Source organism: Lepisma saccharinum, chromosome 13 (genome assembly GCF_977018435.1).
Source record: "Lepisma saccharinum chromosome 13, izLepSacc3.1, whole genome shotgun sequence".
NCBI lineage: Eukaryota > Metazoa > Arthropoda > Insecta > Zygentoma > Lepismatidae > Lepisma > Lepisma saccharinum.
In genome coordinates, this window is record NC_139241.1 from 44,562,842 (window position 1) to 44,582,032 (window position 19,191).

The window sequence follows — 19,191 nt, forward strand, 5'->3', positions numbered from 1 at the left end:
TTTCTTAACTAGTTGTGTTGTGTTATTTCTTTGTTGTGTTATGGTGCTGTGTTGTTGCTTTGTTATAGTGTTGTGCTTTTAGTTTTTATATTAGATTTTGGTTTTGTTATTAGCATGTGGAGACCGTGGGTTGCAAACCAGGTTCCTTTAGCAAACGTTGTTGCGCAGGAGAATTTAACTGACGAAAGTGACCCCCAGCCAAGTACTAGCAGCGGCAGTTCTAGAGTGCTGAGGAAAAGAAAGAGAATTCTGAACAAACAAGCTCAAGAATTTGTATGCAGTGTGCACGAATATGTCTCCAGGAATAATTCAGGAAGAGGACCAATATCGGAAACAGCAAATATTTTGAAATTAGACAGGTAAACAGTGCGAAAGATCACAGAAAGAGGCCCAATTACACCAAAGAAGCCTGGTAATAAAAAGAAAAAAAATTCATAAAGTGGACGAGTTTGTTTGCGATTTTGTTAGGAGAGAGATTTACAATTTTTTCCTAAAGGACGCGCACCAAGTGTCTGTGAATTATTAACACAACTGAAACTAATATCAGACTTCCCTTACAAACAAACGACGCTTCGAGAACTTCTGAAGAAACTTGGTTTTTCTTTTCGTCAGCTGAAGAAAAGAAATGCAATAATGGAGTCGACAAGAATTGTTGCTTGGCGGTATCGTTACCTTCACAAACTCAACATGTTGAGATCAGAAGGCTGCCAGATTATTTATTTAGATGAAACTTGGTTCGACACTCACGACGTCGTCAAAAAAGGGTGGGACGATGGTACTTGCAACTGTATTTTGAAGTCGCCGTCAGCACGAGGAAAACGCATCATGGTGCTCCATGCTGGGAGCAGCGAGGGGTGGGTTCCAAATTGTTTGTATCTTTCCGCTAAGAACATTGGAGATTGTAAAGCTGACAGTCACGACGAAATGACCGGACAAGTGTTTGAAAATTGGTTTACCAATATTCTGCTGCCAAATTTGCCAAGTGATAAGAAGTGTATCATGATTTGCGATAATGCAAGTTACCACTCGAGGTTGCTAGTGAAAATCCTAACTATGAAGACAAAACTGCAGGATATTATTTCCTTCATGGAGAGGCACGACATTCCAGTACCGAAACCTGTTCCTATAAAAGCCCTTTTATTAGAAATAATTAAATCGGCAAACATTACTAAAAAGTACGTAGTGGATGAGCTTGCAGCCTCACGTGGACATGAAGTGTTGCGACTCCCTCCCTACCATTGCATTTTTAATCCCATAGAACTGGTGTGGGCCAAGTTAAAATCATATGTGAGGAAAAACAATGTATCTCCTACTCTAAGTGCCAGTGAATGCCAGCTGTTGCGTGATGGAACAGAGACAATTGATGCTCAGCTTTGGTTGTCCTGTATTCAACACACCATCAAAATTGAGAGAAAATACATTAACCACGATACGGATAGTAACCAGGAGAGATTCGTGATTCACGTGGGAGACAGCGATGACGATGACGATGAGTGAAGGTAAGTTAACTATATATGTATATTCTGAATAATATATTTTTCGAGTAGAAACGTTAGGGGTATTCAGTGTAAATATGAGGATTTATAATATGCCTCTTTCCTATCTTTATTAATATTGTCCTTTTTAATCTTTATCTGTATTTCTTTTCTCTTTACATATTCTTTAATTTGTTTGTTTCTCTTTCTTTTTCTTTACCCTTTCCTTCAATTTGGCAACATCGCTTTCCTACTCCAGTTTCTTCAAGAGAAAACCGCCCGCTTGGGTGTTCCTTTTAACAAAGAGCACCGCTCCCTTTGTTAACCGCTGGGGATATAATGAACGCGCGGACTTTAAATAAAACTAAATTAATGCTTCCTGGAAGAAAGCAATGTTTCGTTTCTTTTCCTTATGCCTCAGGCCTCCCCGATGGCGCAGTGGTAGCGTCGTCGCCTTGTATTCAAGGGGTGCTGGGTTCGATACCCGGTGGAGGCACATAGTGCTTCGGATCCTACTTTAAACTGTAGATCCAGTCCAAATTTGCTTTACTATGCATAAAGTGGACTTAAAACACCAACTCAATCAACCAATCAATCAACACTATGTCAGTGTAATATCTAAGGAGAAGGCAACTGTGAATTCATTATGGCGGGGAAACAAATATGTTTTTTTTTCGCTTTGGAAGATTCCTTCCACTGCAACTGCTTACTCATGATATCCGATTAACTGTAAACATGTTGAAGGGAAAGAACGGCGCCACATATCATGGAGGAAGAAGAAGGAAGTGCAGGCACAGTGAATGATCCAGTGGGTAAAGCAGGCAGGTCATAATGATTTTTTTATTTTAATGCAAGTGTCATTTTTCTCTTCGGTGGGTACGAACGTTCAAAAGAGTCCGTTTTTATTACATTGCTCTCTGTGGTAAAACCACGCGTGCTAGGGGTGCAAGTAGTGTTGCCCACGGGACGAGACGGGACAGGCTTTTAAAAATTCGAGACGAGACGAGATTGACCATGTGTCATAAGACAAACGAATATTTTCGAGACGAGACAGCATTTCCACGAGACGAGACAGGCCAAAGTCTCGTCTCGTAGGCAACACTAGGTGCAAGGAACACATATTGAGACCAAAGTAACGTCATCAAAACACGAAGCCTTCGGTTGGCAGAACCGACATTTCAACTGATTCAAGTACTGATCGGCGATATATCGTCCAGACGATATATCGCGATATTGAGGAACTATCGTCCAGGCGATATTAACTAGACGATATATCGTCACGATATTTTTGCGATATATATTGTAGAGAGGGATATAATATCGGAAATAATATCGTATCGTCTGCGACGATATTTTCTTGACGATATATCTCGATATCAAAATTCCGATATTGAACATCCCTAGATTCAAGTCCAATTTATGCACAGATGTTAATCAGCCCGCCTCTGCATCGGATACGATATTTGTTTATTAAAGTTTACGTATTCTGGTTATTTCACGTCAGGAACATGGTGATTGAACAAACACAATGACGAGGATTCGAACCTGGGACCTCTGACATACTACCAGTCGCAACGGAAAGCAGACTTCAGTTTGCGGATCCAGAAGTCCTGTCCCGGGAAACTTCGGGAAATTATTTCCTTACTTTCGGGATTTCCGATAGGTCAGGAATTTAAAATGATCGCGAAATAAGAATTCTGGATATACTTAATTATCGGAAGGGAAATCTTCTAGAAATGGCATCAAAATACCGAAAAAATAATTTCTTTGGGGACAAAATGTGCGTGGAACTCGATAATTTCAGGAGTGTTAGGAAATTCTGAACATTACCCATCCATAAAATTTTCTGAACTAGTCGGGAAATACGTGAAATTTTCTGTCCTGAAGATCGGGATAGTTTTTTATACCGTATCGATCCCGTCCCGGACCCATAAACTCCGATCACTCACACCCATAAAGTCAAAAAAACAGTTCTTTAAGTCCACTTTATGCACAGTAAGGCTATCGGGACTGGACCTACAATTTAAAGTAGGATCCGAACTACTATGTGCCTCCACCGGGTATCGAACCCAGCACCCCTTGAATACAAGACGACGACGCTACCACTGCTCCATCGGGGAGGTCTGAGGCATTAGGAAAATAAAGGAAACATTGCTTTCTTCCAGTAAGCATTAATTTAGTTTTATCTAACTTGTAGACCTATTTCATTTGATGATTTTTGGTCTTTCCATTAATTTACAGTGAACGAAAATATTCTCTAAATAATTTGAAAAATGTAAATAGTTTGGTCGTCTTCTGTGGCAGAGAAGTAAGTGTAGCGCCAGAATTCCTGAATTCGAATCTTTGTCAAGGCATAATGTGTTTTTGTGTTTCCATCTATTTCACAATTTTATCCTTGTCGTCGCGATTAGCTAAATTGTCAGAAAAGCGACGTAAAAATACAGATGGAATTAGTTTGATCTTTTCTCAAACTGCACATTTGCAAGGGTCATTCAGAGTTAACCGACCAAAACTACAAGTCCTACAAGGACAAAACTACATGAGTTTTTTAAAGGAATCTCCCTGAGCATAAAGGCATAACTGCTATCAATGTGTCAGTTCCGTGAGTTATTTGGCGTTGAAGAAAATAGACTGCTGTCATAGCCACCGCAGGATATCTTGATTTTTTTCTTTTGTCAGTGCTTCATCTGTCTAAAATATCTTCTCTCTTATATTATCTTTAAGTGGTTAAAATAAATCTGATATTCACTAAGAGCTAAGCCCGGAGTGTAAGAACATGAAGCAAGACCCTTTCGGAGAGTTATTGCTGTCAAATTGACCATGTGGGGAAATTATGGTGAAGGATAACATTTGCAGACAACATCAACGTCTTATTTATACAAATGTCATTATACGGCACCCTTCATCAATGTGCAGGAAAACTTGGCATAAATCATGACCCTTTCCCCAAAAATTTACATAAAAAGCACCTTGCATGTCCCAGTCGGACAAATGTGTCCACGCTGTTTATTCGTGAGAAACTAGCGTTCTTCGCCAAGCTGTTGAGATCATTCGTACACTCTTCCCCATTCTCCGGCAGTTTTATCGTTCTCCTATTTATCATTGCACATTACACTATACCGAAAGTCACCGGTAGATGAATTTGCTTAGTTTGATTGATTGATTTGTTTTAAGTCCACTTTATGAACAGAAAGGCTAATCGGGACTGGAGCTACAGTTTAATGTGGGATCCGAACCACTGTGCCATGTGCCTTCACCGGATATCGAACCCGGGACTTGATTACGAGGCGACAACGTTACCACCGGGGAGGCCCTGAATTTGCTTAGTGTCTCGTACAGTCGCTAACTAGTCAACCGACCATCCCTGACAAAAACGCGGCGCAGAAAATGGAAAAACTGTAGCAGAGGGAAGTTTATAATCGCATAACGTTGATCCCGTAACTAGCAACAGTCACCTGAATAAAGAATCATCTGAAGCGTCGCCACGAATACTGTTGGCTAAATGTAAGATGTTAGGGGGGAGAGCTCTCGTTTTATGACAACTGTAGAGGAAATTGCAATTTAGTCGCATACGTCCTTCGATATTTTCTTCTTATGCCACAGTAATGATATCCCCCAGTTAAGAAAATTCTAACAAAGCATCCACGACAAGGATAATTTGCATAGGCATTCCTTCACCTACCGCATTTTCTCAAAATTGATCCATACAACTACAAGCATCCCCATATCTTTTTCCCAAACTGGGCAAGGATTTTCACTTCGAGCACTTTGGGGCAGGATAATATTTCATATCATAAAAAATTACCGTGACATTTTATTATTATTATCATTATTGTTGTCGTTGTTTTACAAATCATAAAATTTAAATTGAATTGAAAATACCGTGGCGTTGTTGCTAAGTTAAGACTTGAGTCCTCTATTTAAATAGAAACTGGATTCGACTTGCTTCCTTTCCATAAACTTTAACATTTATTTTAGGAACAGTTCAGTGTCTTTTTGTATTTTTTCACGATGTGTATATCAGAGACTAGGGTCAACCCGATGGCGTAGTGGTAATGGCGTGGCCTTGTAATGAAGGGGTTCCGAGTTCGGTAGTCGGCGGAGGCAACCAAAACTTCGGATCCCACTTAAAACTGTCGGTCAAGTCCCAATTAGCCTATCTGTGCATAAAGTGGACTTAAAAACAAAAACTCAAATATCAGAGACCACTAAGTCTGATATCTTTCAAGACACACCTTGTCCATGTTTTCACGCAACAATTTCACTATTCAAATGATATTAGGTGTTCCCAGACATCTCAGGTAGGTCAAGTGCTTCACTGTCCCCCCCTTTCCCAATATGAGCGCGAATGCTAACATCCTACAAATTTTGGAGTAAGGAAAGAAATAAAAGCTCATTAAAAATAATATGGGTTATATTTAAAGATTCGTATTTTGCATTTCTGATTTTAACAAAAGTTTTAGCATATTTAAGAATATTTCAGTCAGAGGCGCAACCACGAATTTTTGTATGGGGGCAACCACTAGGATGAACAAATCAATAATAATAACAACACGATTGTAATTAGTATTACTATTTTTATTATTAATAATAGTAGTAGTACCAAACATTATTATTCACGAAATAAGGGGGGGGGGTTAGAAGTCGGCGCCCAAACAATAGTGTTGGATCAAACTATTTGAAATATTTTTTCAACACTTTCATTTTCATTAGCTAATAATGAAAAACAAGCACACAAACTGAATTTTTGAACGACAGAGAATGCATAACGAATATAATTCTTATGGCGACGGAAGTGAGCAAGAAAATTTTTAGAACCAAAATTGTGAAAACTGAAAATAACATAGATTCTCTTTTACATATTTTTTTCTTTCATTTGGATCGTTCGGCTCCTAGGGCTGACTCCCGCCGCCCCTCTAGCTACATACGGCTCTGAACTTGATGAGACTGTAAGAAAATTAGGTATTGCGAGCAAGAAAAATACAAAATGTATTTTTATTTGTATAAAATTTGAAATAAAGTGGCGTAGTTGCCCTTTTTCTCCCCCGCTGCAGGTGCCTTGGCCGTCTAGAAGAAAAAATGCAAGAAATACCTGAAAACATATTCCATATTGAGCATCCTTTGTCCTGTTACTCTTAGAGTCTGCCAGTCTTGCTTTTCTTCTACTTCAATGTTTGACCCCTCTTTCCCGCAGAATGGATTTTATTCCAATGCCCCTGCTCCCTGTCGTTGCGCCACTGATTTCAGTTATGTCTGTAGAACATCATTTAAAACGCCCTACTGCTACTACTGTGAGGGGAAAAAATTCAAGATGCGCCTTCTGTACATGGCTCCCTAGTCCCCCTTTCCTATCCCTCGCTAGAGGCTTGAAAATAATAAACGTGTATTCATATCATTAACTTACAGACTGTGTTGCGACAATATATTTCTTTTGTTTGCTGCGAAGAAAAACACAACGTTTATGTGCGAAAATATGAAGAAAAAAAAATTTATGTCACTCACAAAGTACTACAGGGACTACCCGGTTTGAAATTTTAAATACCGAGATCCGGAATTTTTTGCTCGATGAATAATATTGATATCTCATTGTTTTTAAAGGAGGTATGAGTTCGACGGGATGATCCCGTCCCCACGACGTCTAAAATTGACAAAAAATCACATATTATGCAAAATGTCGGTGCTTGGGGGAGGGTAACCTTGGGTAAGGCGCCAGAATATCTAGCTGGTTATATTTTTCATTATTGACAATGTAATTGTTTTTGGAAAAATTAAACTCGTTGGAATCATTACGAATATTAAATATCTGAATTCAAAAACATCTGAAACACTTGAACGTGGATCGATCTCAGAAAGAAACCCATTGGAACAGAGGCGTAACCACGAATTTTTGTTTGGGGTGGCAAGTGCCAGGATAAATATGCCATATTAATAATAGTAATAATGCTAATAATAATAATGTTAATAATCTTATTATTATAACATTATTATTATTGATGTTGCCATATTTTACTTCGCTTATTGTGCTACTTTTGGCTAATTTGCCAAAATGGGGATGAGTGATGATTTGATGAAATTGATGAATGGACACACATTCACAAACATCCATGCCCAAGCCGGAATTCGCACCCGGCACCAAAATTATTATTATTATTATTATCAGTAGTAGTAGTAGTAGTAGTAGCAGTAGCAGCAGTAGTAGTAGTAGCAGTAACAAAGACGTTATTACCCTCGTAAATTATGCAAGAAGGGGGTAGAAGTTGGCGCTAAAGCATTTGTGTTCGAACAAACGATTGAATTATTTTTCAACACTTTCAATTTCACATTGATAAATGCATTCCAAATATAATTATTTTTTACATTAACATGTATAACTTTAGTGCACGATATATGTTTCACATATCGTCGGTGAAGGGATGAAGTGACGTATCTTGATTTTTATGATTTTTTAAGAGAGATATTTAAAGTTTTCGTTCGTTAAAGGTTTCCTTCGCCTTTTCTTTTCAAAGATTGTGATTAAAGTTACGCCCTCCTTACATTTTTTTTAAAATGATATTTTTGGTATGTAACTAGAGATACATTTATTAATTTTCCCGTTAATATAAAGTATTTAATAATAGTTGTATTGATTTCATACCTTTATTTAAAAGTGATCCATACATTCACGTCTATTTATCCATTGCTGTTGAAAATAGTAGTTAAAAGAAGTTAATAAAATACAGAAACTTAATAATGGTTTATCTTTAATGCAATTCAAGATATAGTAACACTTCAGTACAAAGAAAATATGAATTCTGGTTGTACTTGTAACTAAGAATAACTATGGGACTTTGAAGGCTCGTACAATATAATATTTTTAATATTTTTTTAATGATATTCAGTGTGGAAGATTTTTGTAGAAATACACAAACTCAGGTTCTCTCACTACAGGTGTATCTCCTTCACATAAAGACATCAAATCTGCATACATCTGTAGTGAAATCCTTGGTGGATGCGAGTGAAGACACTTTGGAGTTTTTGTGAATATAACTTTCCTTTGCAGCGAGATACTTCGATAAACCACATTTAAATGGCTGTCCTTGAAATAAATTTTATCTGGTTGATCCTTGATCACCATTAGTTATCGTATGCCTGTTCAGTCAATTCCTTCACCATTATCATCCTTCCTTGCAGATAGGATCCTCAGATTTGATGCGACATCTCGGAAATCTAAGAAATTCATGCATGCTCAGTGTATGGTTTATCAGATCGTGCAAGTCTAAAAATTGGTAGCAGCTGAGCTGGAATGAAGACATTTCCAGTTGATTTTAATGCCTTCAATCTGTCCGTGGTACGATTCAAAGAAATTTAAATTGATGACACTGATATGCTGAGCCATAGTAACAGTATTGAGCATCATGGCTGCAAGTATCGAGTTTATATTTTTCCCTGTACAACCTTCAGCGAACAAGTAAATTTCTTCAACCTGTTTTACATCCAATTGATGAAGAAAATTGTTTAGGCAAGTGAAGATTTTCGCATGCACCTCTGTGGGTCGTGGGTCACTCCTTCGTGCCAAACAAAACAATAGCATTCCCTTGTCTTCAGATCATAGAGTGTAAAATTGTATATTCATAATCGTCTTTTATAAAATAACTTTATTTCATTTGAAATGGGAAGATAAATGACTTGCTGCAACTGAAACACTGCAGCAACATCTTGCATTGAAATTCCGATGTGTCTTTAGCTTCCATTTTCTTCTTTCTTACAGTATCTATCTCGGCGATATGTTTTTGATACTTATCACCTAGTTCGCTCTTCTTCGACTCATCTCCTTCCAGAAAGTTGCTACACAGACCGCACGTATCCTTTTCGGTCAATGAAAAGAAAGGTTCATGCTTTTGAATATCTTTCTGCATGTCTGATAAGTTGGTAAAGGGGTGATGTTCTCTTTATGATCCTAAATAAACATTCTATACATTTTGCTTTTAGGCAGATCCGAATGAAAACATTGTCTTTTTGTATCTTTCCTGCAGTAGTGAGATTCGACTCTTGGGGCCGGACCCTGTGGTCGAGTGGTCGCCCCCGTGGCGGAGTGGTTAGCACATCGCGCTACGACGCCGGGGGTCCCGGGTTCGAATCCTGGCTCGGACATGAATGTTTGTGATTGTCTGTCCTGAAAAGTCCTGAAATTGAAATATGAATGAAACTCATCCCCATCTTCGCAAATTAGCCAAGAGGCACAAAACGCGAAGTAAAATAAACTAAATCAATCAATCAATCGACTCTTGGGAATCTCTTTATGAGTTTTACATCATATTCTCTATTATTTTGTCCCTTTCCAGTAGGCTCTGAAGTTTTCCTCCTCTTCTCTCTTTCTCAATGGCATCTTCTTTTGGCTAGAGCAGTTCGCATTGTTTTCTCTGATATTAAAAATGTGTTTAGAAACATGGTTTTACACACTGATACTACTTCTCTTTCCTTCTATGGTAAAAAGTAATGATTTGTTTTTAATTCTTCATTTTGCGTAGTTTTGTGTTTAACGTCTGAAACCTTTACATATGTGTTGACGAATTCTCGTTGAAGCTGAAGGTCGTCACTTGCATAAAAGTCCTTAAAAAATTCATGTCTTTCCGCATCTGTGATTTTAAAGCATTCTTTACCAAACTTTTCACATTTTCCATGACATTTTTCTTTCAGATTTCTCCCTGGAACTAACTTTTTTGTGCATGGACTAACGTATGATTCACCTTTGTTTCATAAATCTTATATAAATTTATATAATATTTCGTAAATCGTATATCTTGTTTCCCGATATAAGCTTACGCCAGTACGCGCCTTCATTTCTTAGCAGCCACTGAAGAAACTTCGCAGATATCTTTATGCAGAAAATTTCAAGATACGATAATTGCAGGGTGCTTAAATCTCCGGAACCAGTGGGAATTCAGCCACGAAATTTTGACAGGTAACAGAGGAGGTAGTCATAAATCAAAAACGCAATTTTTCGAGTTACGCCACTTCGCCCCTTCACCGACGATATATGCAACATGGAGCGATGTGGACACTAAATTGTGTGCATATTCAAAGTTTATTTAATACATATTATATACAACTTATATTATTTAAATCCATTAGGCAACCAATTCATCCATCTCACAATAAACCAACAGCAAAAATTACATAAATTGTCTGCACGCTCCCTTTCCTCGAAACAATTGTTCATGCATTTAAAACAAAATCAATTAAGACAAATCTTATTTCTCTGTCTGGTAATTTACAATGCATTACAGAGAACAATGATATATTGCGAGCAAAGCGAACAAGAAAATTTTTGGATTCAATTTTTTTGCAGGCTGAAATCAATATTGGTTTGATAGGGCTCAAACAATTTCACGAGACGCCAATGCATTCTCTCTCTTACAACTTTTGTGCTTTCCCGACAAGGACGGCGACAGGGGTGGGCACGGATGGACAATTGCCTACCCAAAAATTGCTGTGCCAACCCAATCAAATTCAATAAATATATACTCTTGAGAGAATGCGAAAGGTCTCATAAATAAGTTTATTATGGTGTTCACTTCATGTATATTTTACTTGTGAATATTATCTATATTACAGACAAGTTCACATATTATCATTCAATAAAAAGCTTTGTCGAAACACTGATTTCGTGAATAGGGTTACAAAAGTCAGAGTAAATAATAAGTTGAATGGGATTAATTTAAGCTTTTCTTTCAACTTCCTTAATTTTATCATTGGAAAGCGAAAGGAATTTCCAAATCTTTTGAAACAAGAAATGTGATCTAATGCCCACTTGTATGCTTAAGCAGCCAGTAGGCTTAGGAGGCTTTATGAGAGGAGCAAAATTGTGCAGAATATGATCAAGATTAGAACAAGATTATGGGCCTGAGGGCTGCAGCTTCTGACCTTCACAGGGATGATGCATCAAATTGCTTCGAAAATGTGCCACATAATGAAAAGAAATAGATACTTGAAATGTGGCAAAAATATAGAAATATAATTAACTGTCTGCCATAACTTGGCCAAAAAGTTGTAACTGAAACTGAGTGTAGAAGGTGTGGAGTGGAGTTGCTTGATGTTGTCAACTCCGGGCTTCCGGCCTGGGTATGATTAAGGTGATCTGTTAAACAAATAAAAACCTCTTCTTCGCATTGCTTCCTCCTGAAACACACAAAGTTGTTTAGTTAGGTCTATATTGAAATACTAAGACAGAGGTAATTTGATATGTCCCTTTCATCATCACGATTTTATATACCTGTAATTTCTAATTTCGATATCGTATAAAAAATAGATAATAATAATTTTATATTCATTCTACTAATAAGAAGCAATCACAAAAATAGATTTTGATAAAACAGCTCTGTAGGTGTGAAAAATAGCTGCAGAATTAGTAATGACTTGATGAGTTAGCAACCGTATTAGGAATCTTCTTAAATGAGTTGTTGTTTTAAGTCCACTTTATGCACAGATAGGCTAATCGGGACTGGACCTACAGTTTAAAGTGGGGTCCGAATCACTATCTGCCTCCACCGGTTATTGAACCCGAGACCGCTTGATCACAAGGCGACGACTTTACCACTATGCCATCAGGGAGGCAAAAAATCTTCTTACAGATCCATTTTCCCTATCAGTTACGTAATCATTTGATTTTTCTTGTGGTTAACTAACATAGAATAGGGACACAATTTTAGAACTTCGTTCTTCATAACATAATACATACAATTTTATTTATTTATTTATTTATTTATTACATTTCGGTGATATTTTGCCAAAATGTCCTTCTTTAGCTTAGATAAATATTATGCAGAATGAACTAATAATTTGATTTATACCCGGGTTCTTGCTTTTTTAAATTTTGCTAATAAGACATTATTCATACTTATGTCAAACGCTGAGCTGTATTGGGTGTCGGAATGCACACATCAAGTAGTGACACCCTTATACAGATCGGATTGATTTCAGTTATTATGTATTAGTTTTAATATGCGAATTAATTAATGTTTAAACGATATTTTTCATTTTATTGCAAGAGATTTTACCATTCATTATTTTTAGTAAGGGGTTTGCAGTCTGCGTGTGAAACAAAACAAGGTGGCGAACACACTATGTTTGCATTTCTCAGTTCGTCGATTTCATCAACATGTCGTAAGTGTATCTCGCGATTCACGATTATTGGTACTGCACGACACTCGAAACACGATGGGGACATTTTAGAATGAAGCGTCTTGAATTTCAGTCCGTATCTGTTGGTAATTCTATGTCTTGGCCAGTTTGTAAATGCTATAGATACTTCTTACAGGCAGGTGTGCACACGGAGGTGCTAAAGATACCTGGCTACCCCAAACGTCTTCTAAAAAATAAAGAAAATATGTTGAACAACCATTAAAATAATGAAAATAATATCAGTGGTAAAAAATAAGGAATTTCGTTTCATTTGAGATGACCAGCTCTCTCTCTCTCTCTCCCTCCCTCCCTCTCCGAGTCTCTCCCTCTCCACAAAACAATGTGATATTGCTTTACTATAGTAATCAGTAATCCCGTAGTAAATAAATTATTTTGTTGTTGATAAATAGCAGAGCCCCTTCACACATCGGACCGTAAATATTCTTTTCCCGAGGACCGACTTGTCTGTTAATGCAACCTTCTAATATTTGCAATAAGACTTTCATGTTCAAAGATTTTCATGAATGTTCTCTCACTTCTCATTCAATGACAAGTGTATCAATTTTCAGATTTTTGCTTACATCTGAATGCTACGGTTTAAAATGACATGTAACACATGGCATTAACTATCGAGTGACCAGGTACAGCAATATATTTTATGAAGTAGGCTAATGTTTATTAGAAAACATGGTAAAACTGAACCTACAGATGTACTTCGTGAGAGTGATTCAGCTGATAGTACCCGTAGAGATATAGCCTTGTATTTATTATTTTCAATTGTTTACTTTCATTACTTAAAATATCGACACGGTGATAGTAAAACCTGTGCTAAAGTGATAACAAATGCTCATTCTATATTGTTAAAATTTCATGATCATATACTTAATAGTTTCTGTGAAAATAACATGAAGTTACGACTATAGGCTAGCCATGTCCAGGTAGGTAACTGAAACTTCTCTTAAGGGACCCCCAAATAAATTATTCTTACTATGCTTACAACATCGCAAGTATAATTATTCTTTTGTATTTTGTCAGATAAGACTCCTAAGTTTGTTGTTTTCAATTCAAGTGGCAATCTTGTTACGCGTCCCTGGAAGTTACGTCAGAGCGATCGTTTGGTGAGTTGGGTTGTATACGTAGAGTCATGGACACTTCTGTGTTGTAATGATTGCATTGAAAGTTAATGGGATTGTTATAACCCAGACGTGTCCGTGACTGTACAGTCTGAGAAAAAAATACCTGGGCCACGGGACGTAGAATTTCGTAACGTCTTAAAGCCTGTTGTTTATGCAACCCAAATAACAAAATATTCGCTTAAGTTTGCCTGGTGATTCTGACTTCTCGGGAAGGATTGAGCTTTGATAGCATGAGTCACATGACTCGTGCCCCAGCCACAACAAACAGCTGGGTGCTACGATGCCTCCAGAAGAAAATTTCAGGAACTGGTTTCTTGACAAGAGCTACTCGTAAGGAAATACTATTCTATCAAGTGATATTAGAGTCATTGTCAAGAAGGTTCGCTGAAATGATGGTTCTCATCACAGACCACATGCCACACGTTAATTGTTTAAGTCTAGTTCATGCACTGGACCTACAGATTAAAATGGGATTCGAACCAAAGCCTCTCTACTTGGTATTGAATTCGGAAGCCTTTCATTACATGGCGAAGACGTTACTACTACGACATCAGAGAGGCAATGGAACCCCTTGAGAAAGAGATAAGCGAAAATTGCTACCTGACAAACCATATTTGCCCGTAAATTTTAAATATAAGACAATATTTTGTACTGACAGTTTCGAACCGTGGGAGAGGCATATATTTTTTTGTACCATCGTCCATTTCACGAGTTTATAATTCTTCCTCACCGACACGAGTAACGCGAGTGGTAGAAGAAAAGCGAAGTAAAATAACTGAAACAGAAATAAAAGGAAAAAGCGAAATAAATTTTATTCATAATATTCTGCAGTCACTTGAGTTGTATTCACGGGATGCTATCATTAAAGAAAGCCGTGGTCTCTTCCTTGTCTCTTTCGCTTTCTTTGTGCTCTTGCTTCCCCCGTCACGATTGGTCTAAAACTAATTAATGCGACGTTAATTAAACAATCCAAACAACAAAACAATGCACAATCAACTGCACAAGACAACATTCCAAATGTTTTCGAATCGGAAAACAATTGAGATGCTGTAAAATGACTTAAGATGCAGTAATAAAGTGGGAATTCGGTACCGTATAGAATTAAATCGGTAGAGATGTTCGATTTGATTGGATGTTTGTTATTTAGATTTGCTATTCTTTCACTTTTGGCAAATAGCGACGATGAAGATGAGTGATGCTATGATGAAATTGATGAAGGGACACTTACCAAGGACACCCACGCCCAAGTCGAGATTCTAACCAGGGACCCATGGCATCGTAGCGCGCTGTGCTAACCACTCCTCCATGGAGTGGACATTATAGCATATTTTGTGTGCTCAATTGGGATCAATCAATGGAATGAATAGGCATATTATATGATTAATAAATTCATATCATAATACCACGTCATATTATTCGGCACGAAGTAACATCAGAGACATTCAATCTTGCATTTTTGCCTTTCAACTAATTCTTTGAATTCAGGTTAATCACAACAATAAGATAAATTATGAAGAAAATGATAGTGAATGTGGGATATTGACAGTTATTACGAATTTCCTGAGAGAAACAACATTAAGCAGGCTCGGTGGTCAAGCTCATTAAGTGATTGACATTCGATATCGTCGCCAAAGTTCCCGGTTTTGAGTACCGTCCTTGTCGGGGGTGTTTGACTATTTCGTCATCAATTTCGTGTAATGGTCACTCGTCCTTATCGTCGCGATCATCGAACAGGGAATAAAAATTATAAAAATAAATACGATGGAAGAGTACTTATTTCATCTCTCACGAAATCTCCTACAAAACCGGAATATATAAAATACATGTATATTCATTCACATACATTTTCGATTTCTATATTTAACTAGTCGAGACCGAGAACGGGAGAGCAAGTTTCAATTCGACAAACCGAGAGGCGGAGAAACTGTCAAGTCTCGTTTCTTCTTGGCACCTCCGTAATCGAGTTGTTCTGTTTGTCATTGGCTTTGTATTGGCAATTATTGTCATTATTCTTCCCCTGCAGGTAAACCATAACGATGAATTATGATGAAATGAAGCAGATAAAAGGGCAAGAACAAGAAAGTCATGCCTGTTCGGGACTCCAACCCAAAACCTTATGTAACGAGATTTGAAATTCTGGAGAAGGCGTCCGTGTTTCGCTTGGTTTTCTCTTTCCTCTACTTCTCTTATATTATCATACATGTATAATAAAAATGGATCTCATACGATATGTTGCGATTCATAATTGTGCTGGTTAGATGCTACAGATGTGAACTCCAACCTGCAATATATTATTCCCTTTTGTTTCGTATCTGGTTGAACATGAAATTTTCTTACACTGTGACAATTTCTTTCTTAGTTTTGGTTTGGTGCACAGATATGCTAATCTGGACTCGACCTTCAGTTTAAAGTGGGATAATAACCACTATGTGCATCCATCGTGTATCAAACCCGGGATCCACTGATTACAAGGCGACGACGTTATCACTACTCCATCGAGGAGGCCCCATGACAAAATGTTATTCACTCGATCTCTACCATAATTTATTTCAGCATTTACATTTTCGTTTTCTTCTTCTTTTTTCCTTTTGTTAACTACTCTTATACAACTCTTTTTGCGTCTTCGAATTTCTTCTTGTTTCAGGAAAAAATAATACATGCAGGCTCTATAAAAATCCCCCGTTCAAATAGATAAAACGTTCACTCTCGAGAACTAATTTACATGTTTATCACTAACGTAACCATTAGGAAACTATTGAAATGTTAACTGATATAACTGCAGATGAAACAATACTTACAGCCACTAACGAAATATCTATTCTTGTGTAGCCTCACAGACAACAAGTATCTGGTGAGTCATTCACTCTTGCTGACTACGGGCGAAGGTCACTGAACTAAAGGGTGGTGGCAAGCAAGCAGGCTTGTGCTCTACCAAAGACGAGGTCACGTGTTCCAGTTATCAATGGCGTACGAAATAAGGAGGAACACAGCTATCTGACGTATGTTTTGGTCCCGTCATTGCACGTAGACAGTGGCGTATGCTGGTTCTAACGAGTGGGTAATCTCCGACCTTTTGATCCTCAAACTCCAAAAGTTTCCGTGCAATTTATGTCACGCTCCATATTGGATTTAGGAATATTGTGTCGGAATGTTTGTCTTATTGCTACGATCACAATCAATTAATTCTCGTTATTGCAGTTTACTATACGCGTAGAATTTCAAATAATAAAACAAGACAGTATTATAAAGCTATAAAAAAACAGCCTGTGAAATATAAAAATGAAAGACGTGCACTAGTGAAATAAAAACCCGCAATATTAATTTAAGTGCAAAATTCAACTTACTCCAGGACCCGATTACTTGTGCTGTACTACATCCAAAGCACGCTGTTTGTCCAGTTGCACGTCAATACGTGTCTGGGCGAAAGATTGCAGCTTAACAAAGGAAGTTATGTGACTTTTGGATTTTTCATGTTTGGCACAAGTGTTGCAAAGATTACAGTCACGCGTCCATACATTCTTTTCAGCCCCGAAAAGTAAGCACGGCGAACAAAAATGCAAAGCTTATTAACACTTATACTTCCTGTCAACCATGGTGTTTTGTCATAATTTGCTTGCGAAAATGCCTCACATATTCCCGATTTTGTCTTTGTGTGTAGAAATAAGTTCAAGCGATGACACTGGCCTACCTGTATTAACAATTTGCAACTTCTCCTGAAAAGATCTTGTTCCAAAAGGTTTCACCAGCAAATCTTGTATCACATCCATTACCCTTTAACACAGCACTATCACGACAAACACTAACACCTAAATAAATAATAAACACGAAGCACAGCACGAAGCCAACGACTACACGCATTCAGTTTCACGCGCCAAACTTCTGTTGTTGTGTTCCTGGCTCAGAATGAAATTCCCTATGAATAATAAAAAAAATCCCTTTCCGAGCTCGAATTGACAGGTTTTTAAAAGTTCGAATCATTGCAGGTCAGAGTCAGAATTTTATTTCGGGATGGGGATCATCCCTTATTATCAGCCGCCACATAAATTTGAAACAGTGGGGTTAGAAGTCCTGAAGATGAATCTCAGATTATTAGAACGTATTAAGCAAAGTGTTTAATCCTGCTAATGAAGTAAAATGAATTACCACTATACACTTTTTAAATTAGATATTTGTAGGATTTCGGGGAGGGGGGTTTCCCTTTAAAAAAATATTCAGTTCCGTGAGATAAGTATTCTCGCTGCTTTTGAAGATTAGAGAGGAGAAACAATCACTATTTTTGTAAATACAAGGATGGGGGGAGTCAGCAAATAGGTGCTTTAATTGCTTAAGCCTTGAATTTTAATTCAGTTTGCTTCATCTTCAATATTTAAGCTTTTCCCTTTTGATAAATTTATGTTCAAGTAACAGAAATCAGCAAGACAGAAGCAAATGTAAAGTGAAAATTAGCGTAGAATTGGTTTGCCCATGTTATTCAGTTTTCCTGTTCTTCGCACTCTACCGGGTATGTTTTCCCTAGTTGAGCGGAGGGAACGGGAAAGGCTCTCAAGGTTGAGAGTGCGACCGGTGGACTCTCACAAGAAGGAGCTTACCCTGGGCACGGAATCACCGCGCCTGAAAAGCAGTGTTTCCTCCCCCTCTTTCCTTTCTCCTCCCTCCTCGCCAAGGGTTGTAAGGAAAGCGGGAGGAATGACGTCAGGGTGAGATTCCCTGAAGTCATTCCACCGGCTGGAGAAAGGTTCCCGGACATTCGGTGGCAAACGATTGGAAGTATTCGCGCGCTGGAAGCAAGGAAATGTATGCATCGTAATTGGTTTGGAAGAATATTGCGAGGAAATGTATATATATATATATATATATATATATATATATATATATTAAAAAAAAGAAATACAGCCGGGTCATCTGCGATTACCTAGATGACCCAGAGTATACGCCGCTGCACGTAGAACACTTTATCGTAGTGGCCTTGAAGTTCCCTCAGGGCACTCCTACGTAAAGGCTTCTGAGCTAGAAGGATATCTTCCCCATTGAGTGGAGGAAAAGTGGGTGCGTATAGAGGTCCCTCAACTTTCGTATTCTGTTTCATTTCAGAACCCGTGCTGTATCGTCGACTTAATCCAATCTATCCGATGTAGGTTTTAGGTTCTGTTTCTGTTCGGTTATTTCATGTTGTCTTCCTGCTTATGTTATTCGCGACGAAGGCTCTGGATTCGATAATCTGGACAATAACGGGATTGTGTTGGTTGCTTGATTTGGTGTCTTAAGTTCACTTTATGTCCTGTTAGGCTAATCGTGAATGGACCTACAGTTTAAAGGGGGATCCGAACCACTATGTTCCTCCACCGAGTATCGAACCCGGGATCCCTTAATTACAAGGCGCCCACGATCCCACTCCGCCATCGGGGATTGTGTTCGCAACG

At 37.9% G+C, this 19,191-nt stretch overlaps 1 protein-coding gene across 1 annotated transcript; it reads left to right on the plus strand.

Moving 5' to 3' along the window:
* The first annotated feature begins 687 nt into the window (after positions 1-687).
* LOC145996765 (uncharacterized protein C21orf140 homolog) lies at positions 688-1,497 on the plus strand. The gene has a single exon (XM_083133296.1). It carries the CDS (start codon positions 688-690, stop codon positions 1,495-1,497), a length of 810 nt encoding a protein of 269 aa, XP_082989422.1.
* The last annotated feature ends 17,694 nt before the right edge of the window (positions 1,498-19,191 follow it).

Excerpts from the sequence above, each read along its gene's own strand:
- LOC145996765 (XM_083133296.1), top strand. The coding sequence starts at position 688 with ATGTTGAGATCAGAAGGCTGCCAGATTATTTATTTAGATGAAACTTGG.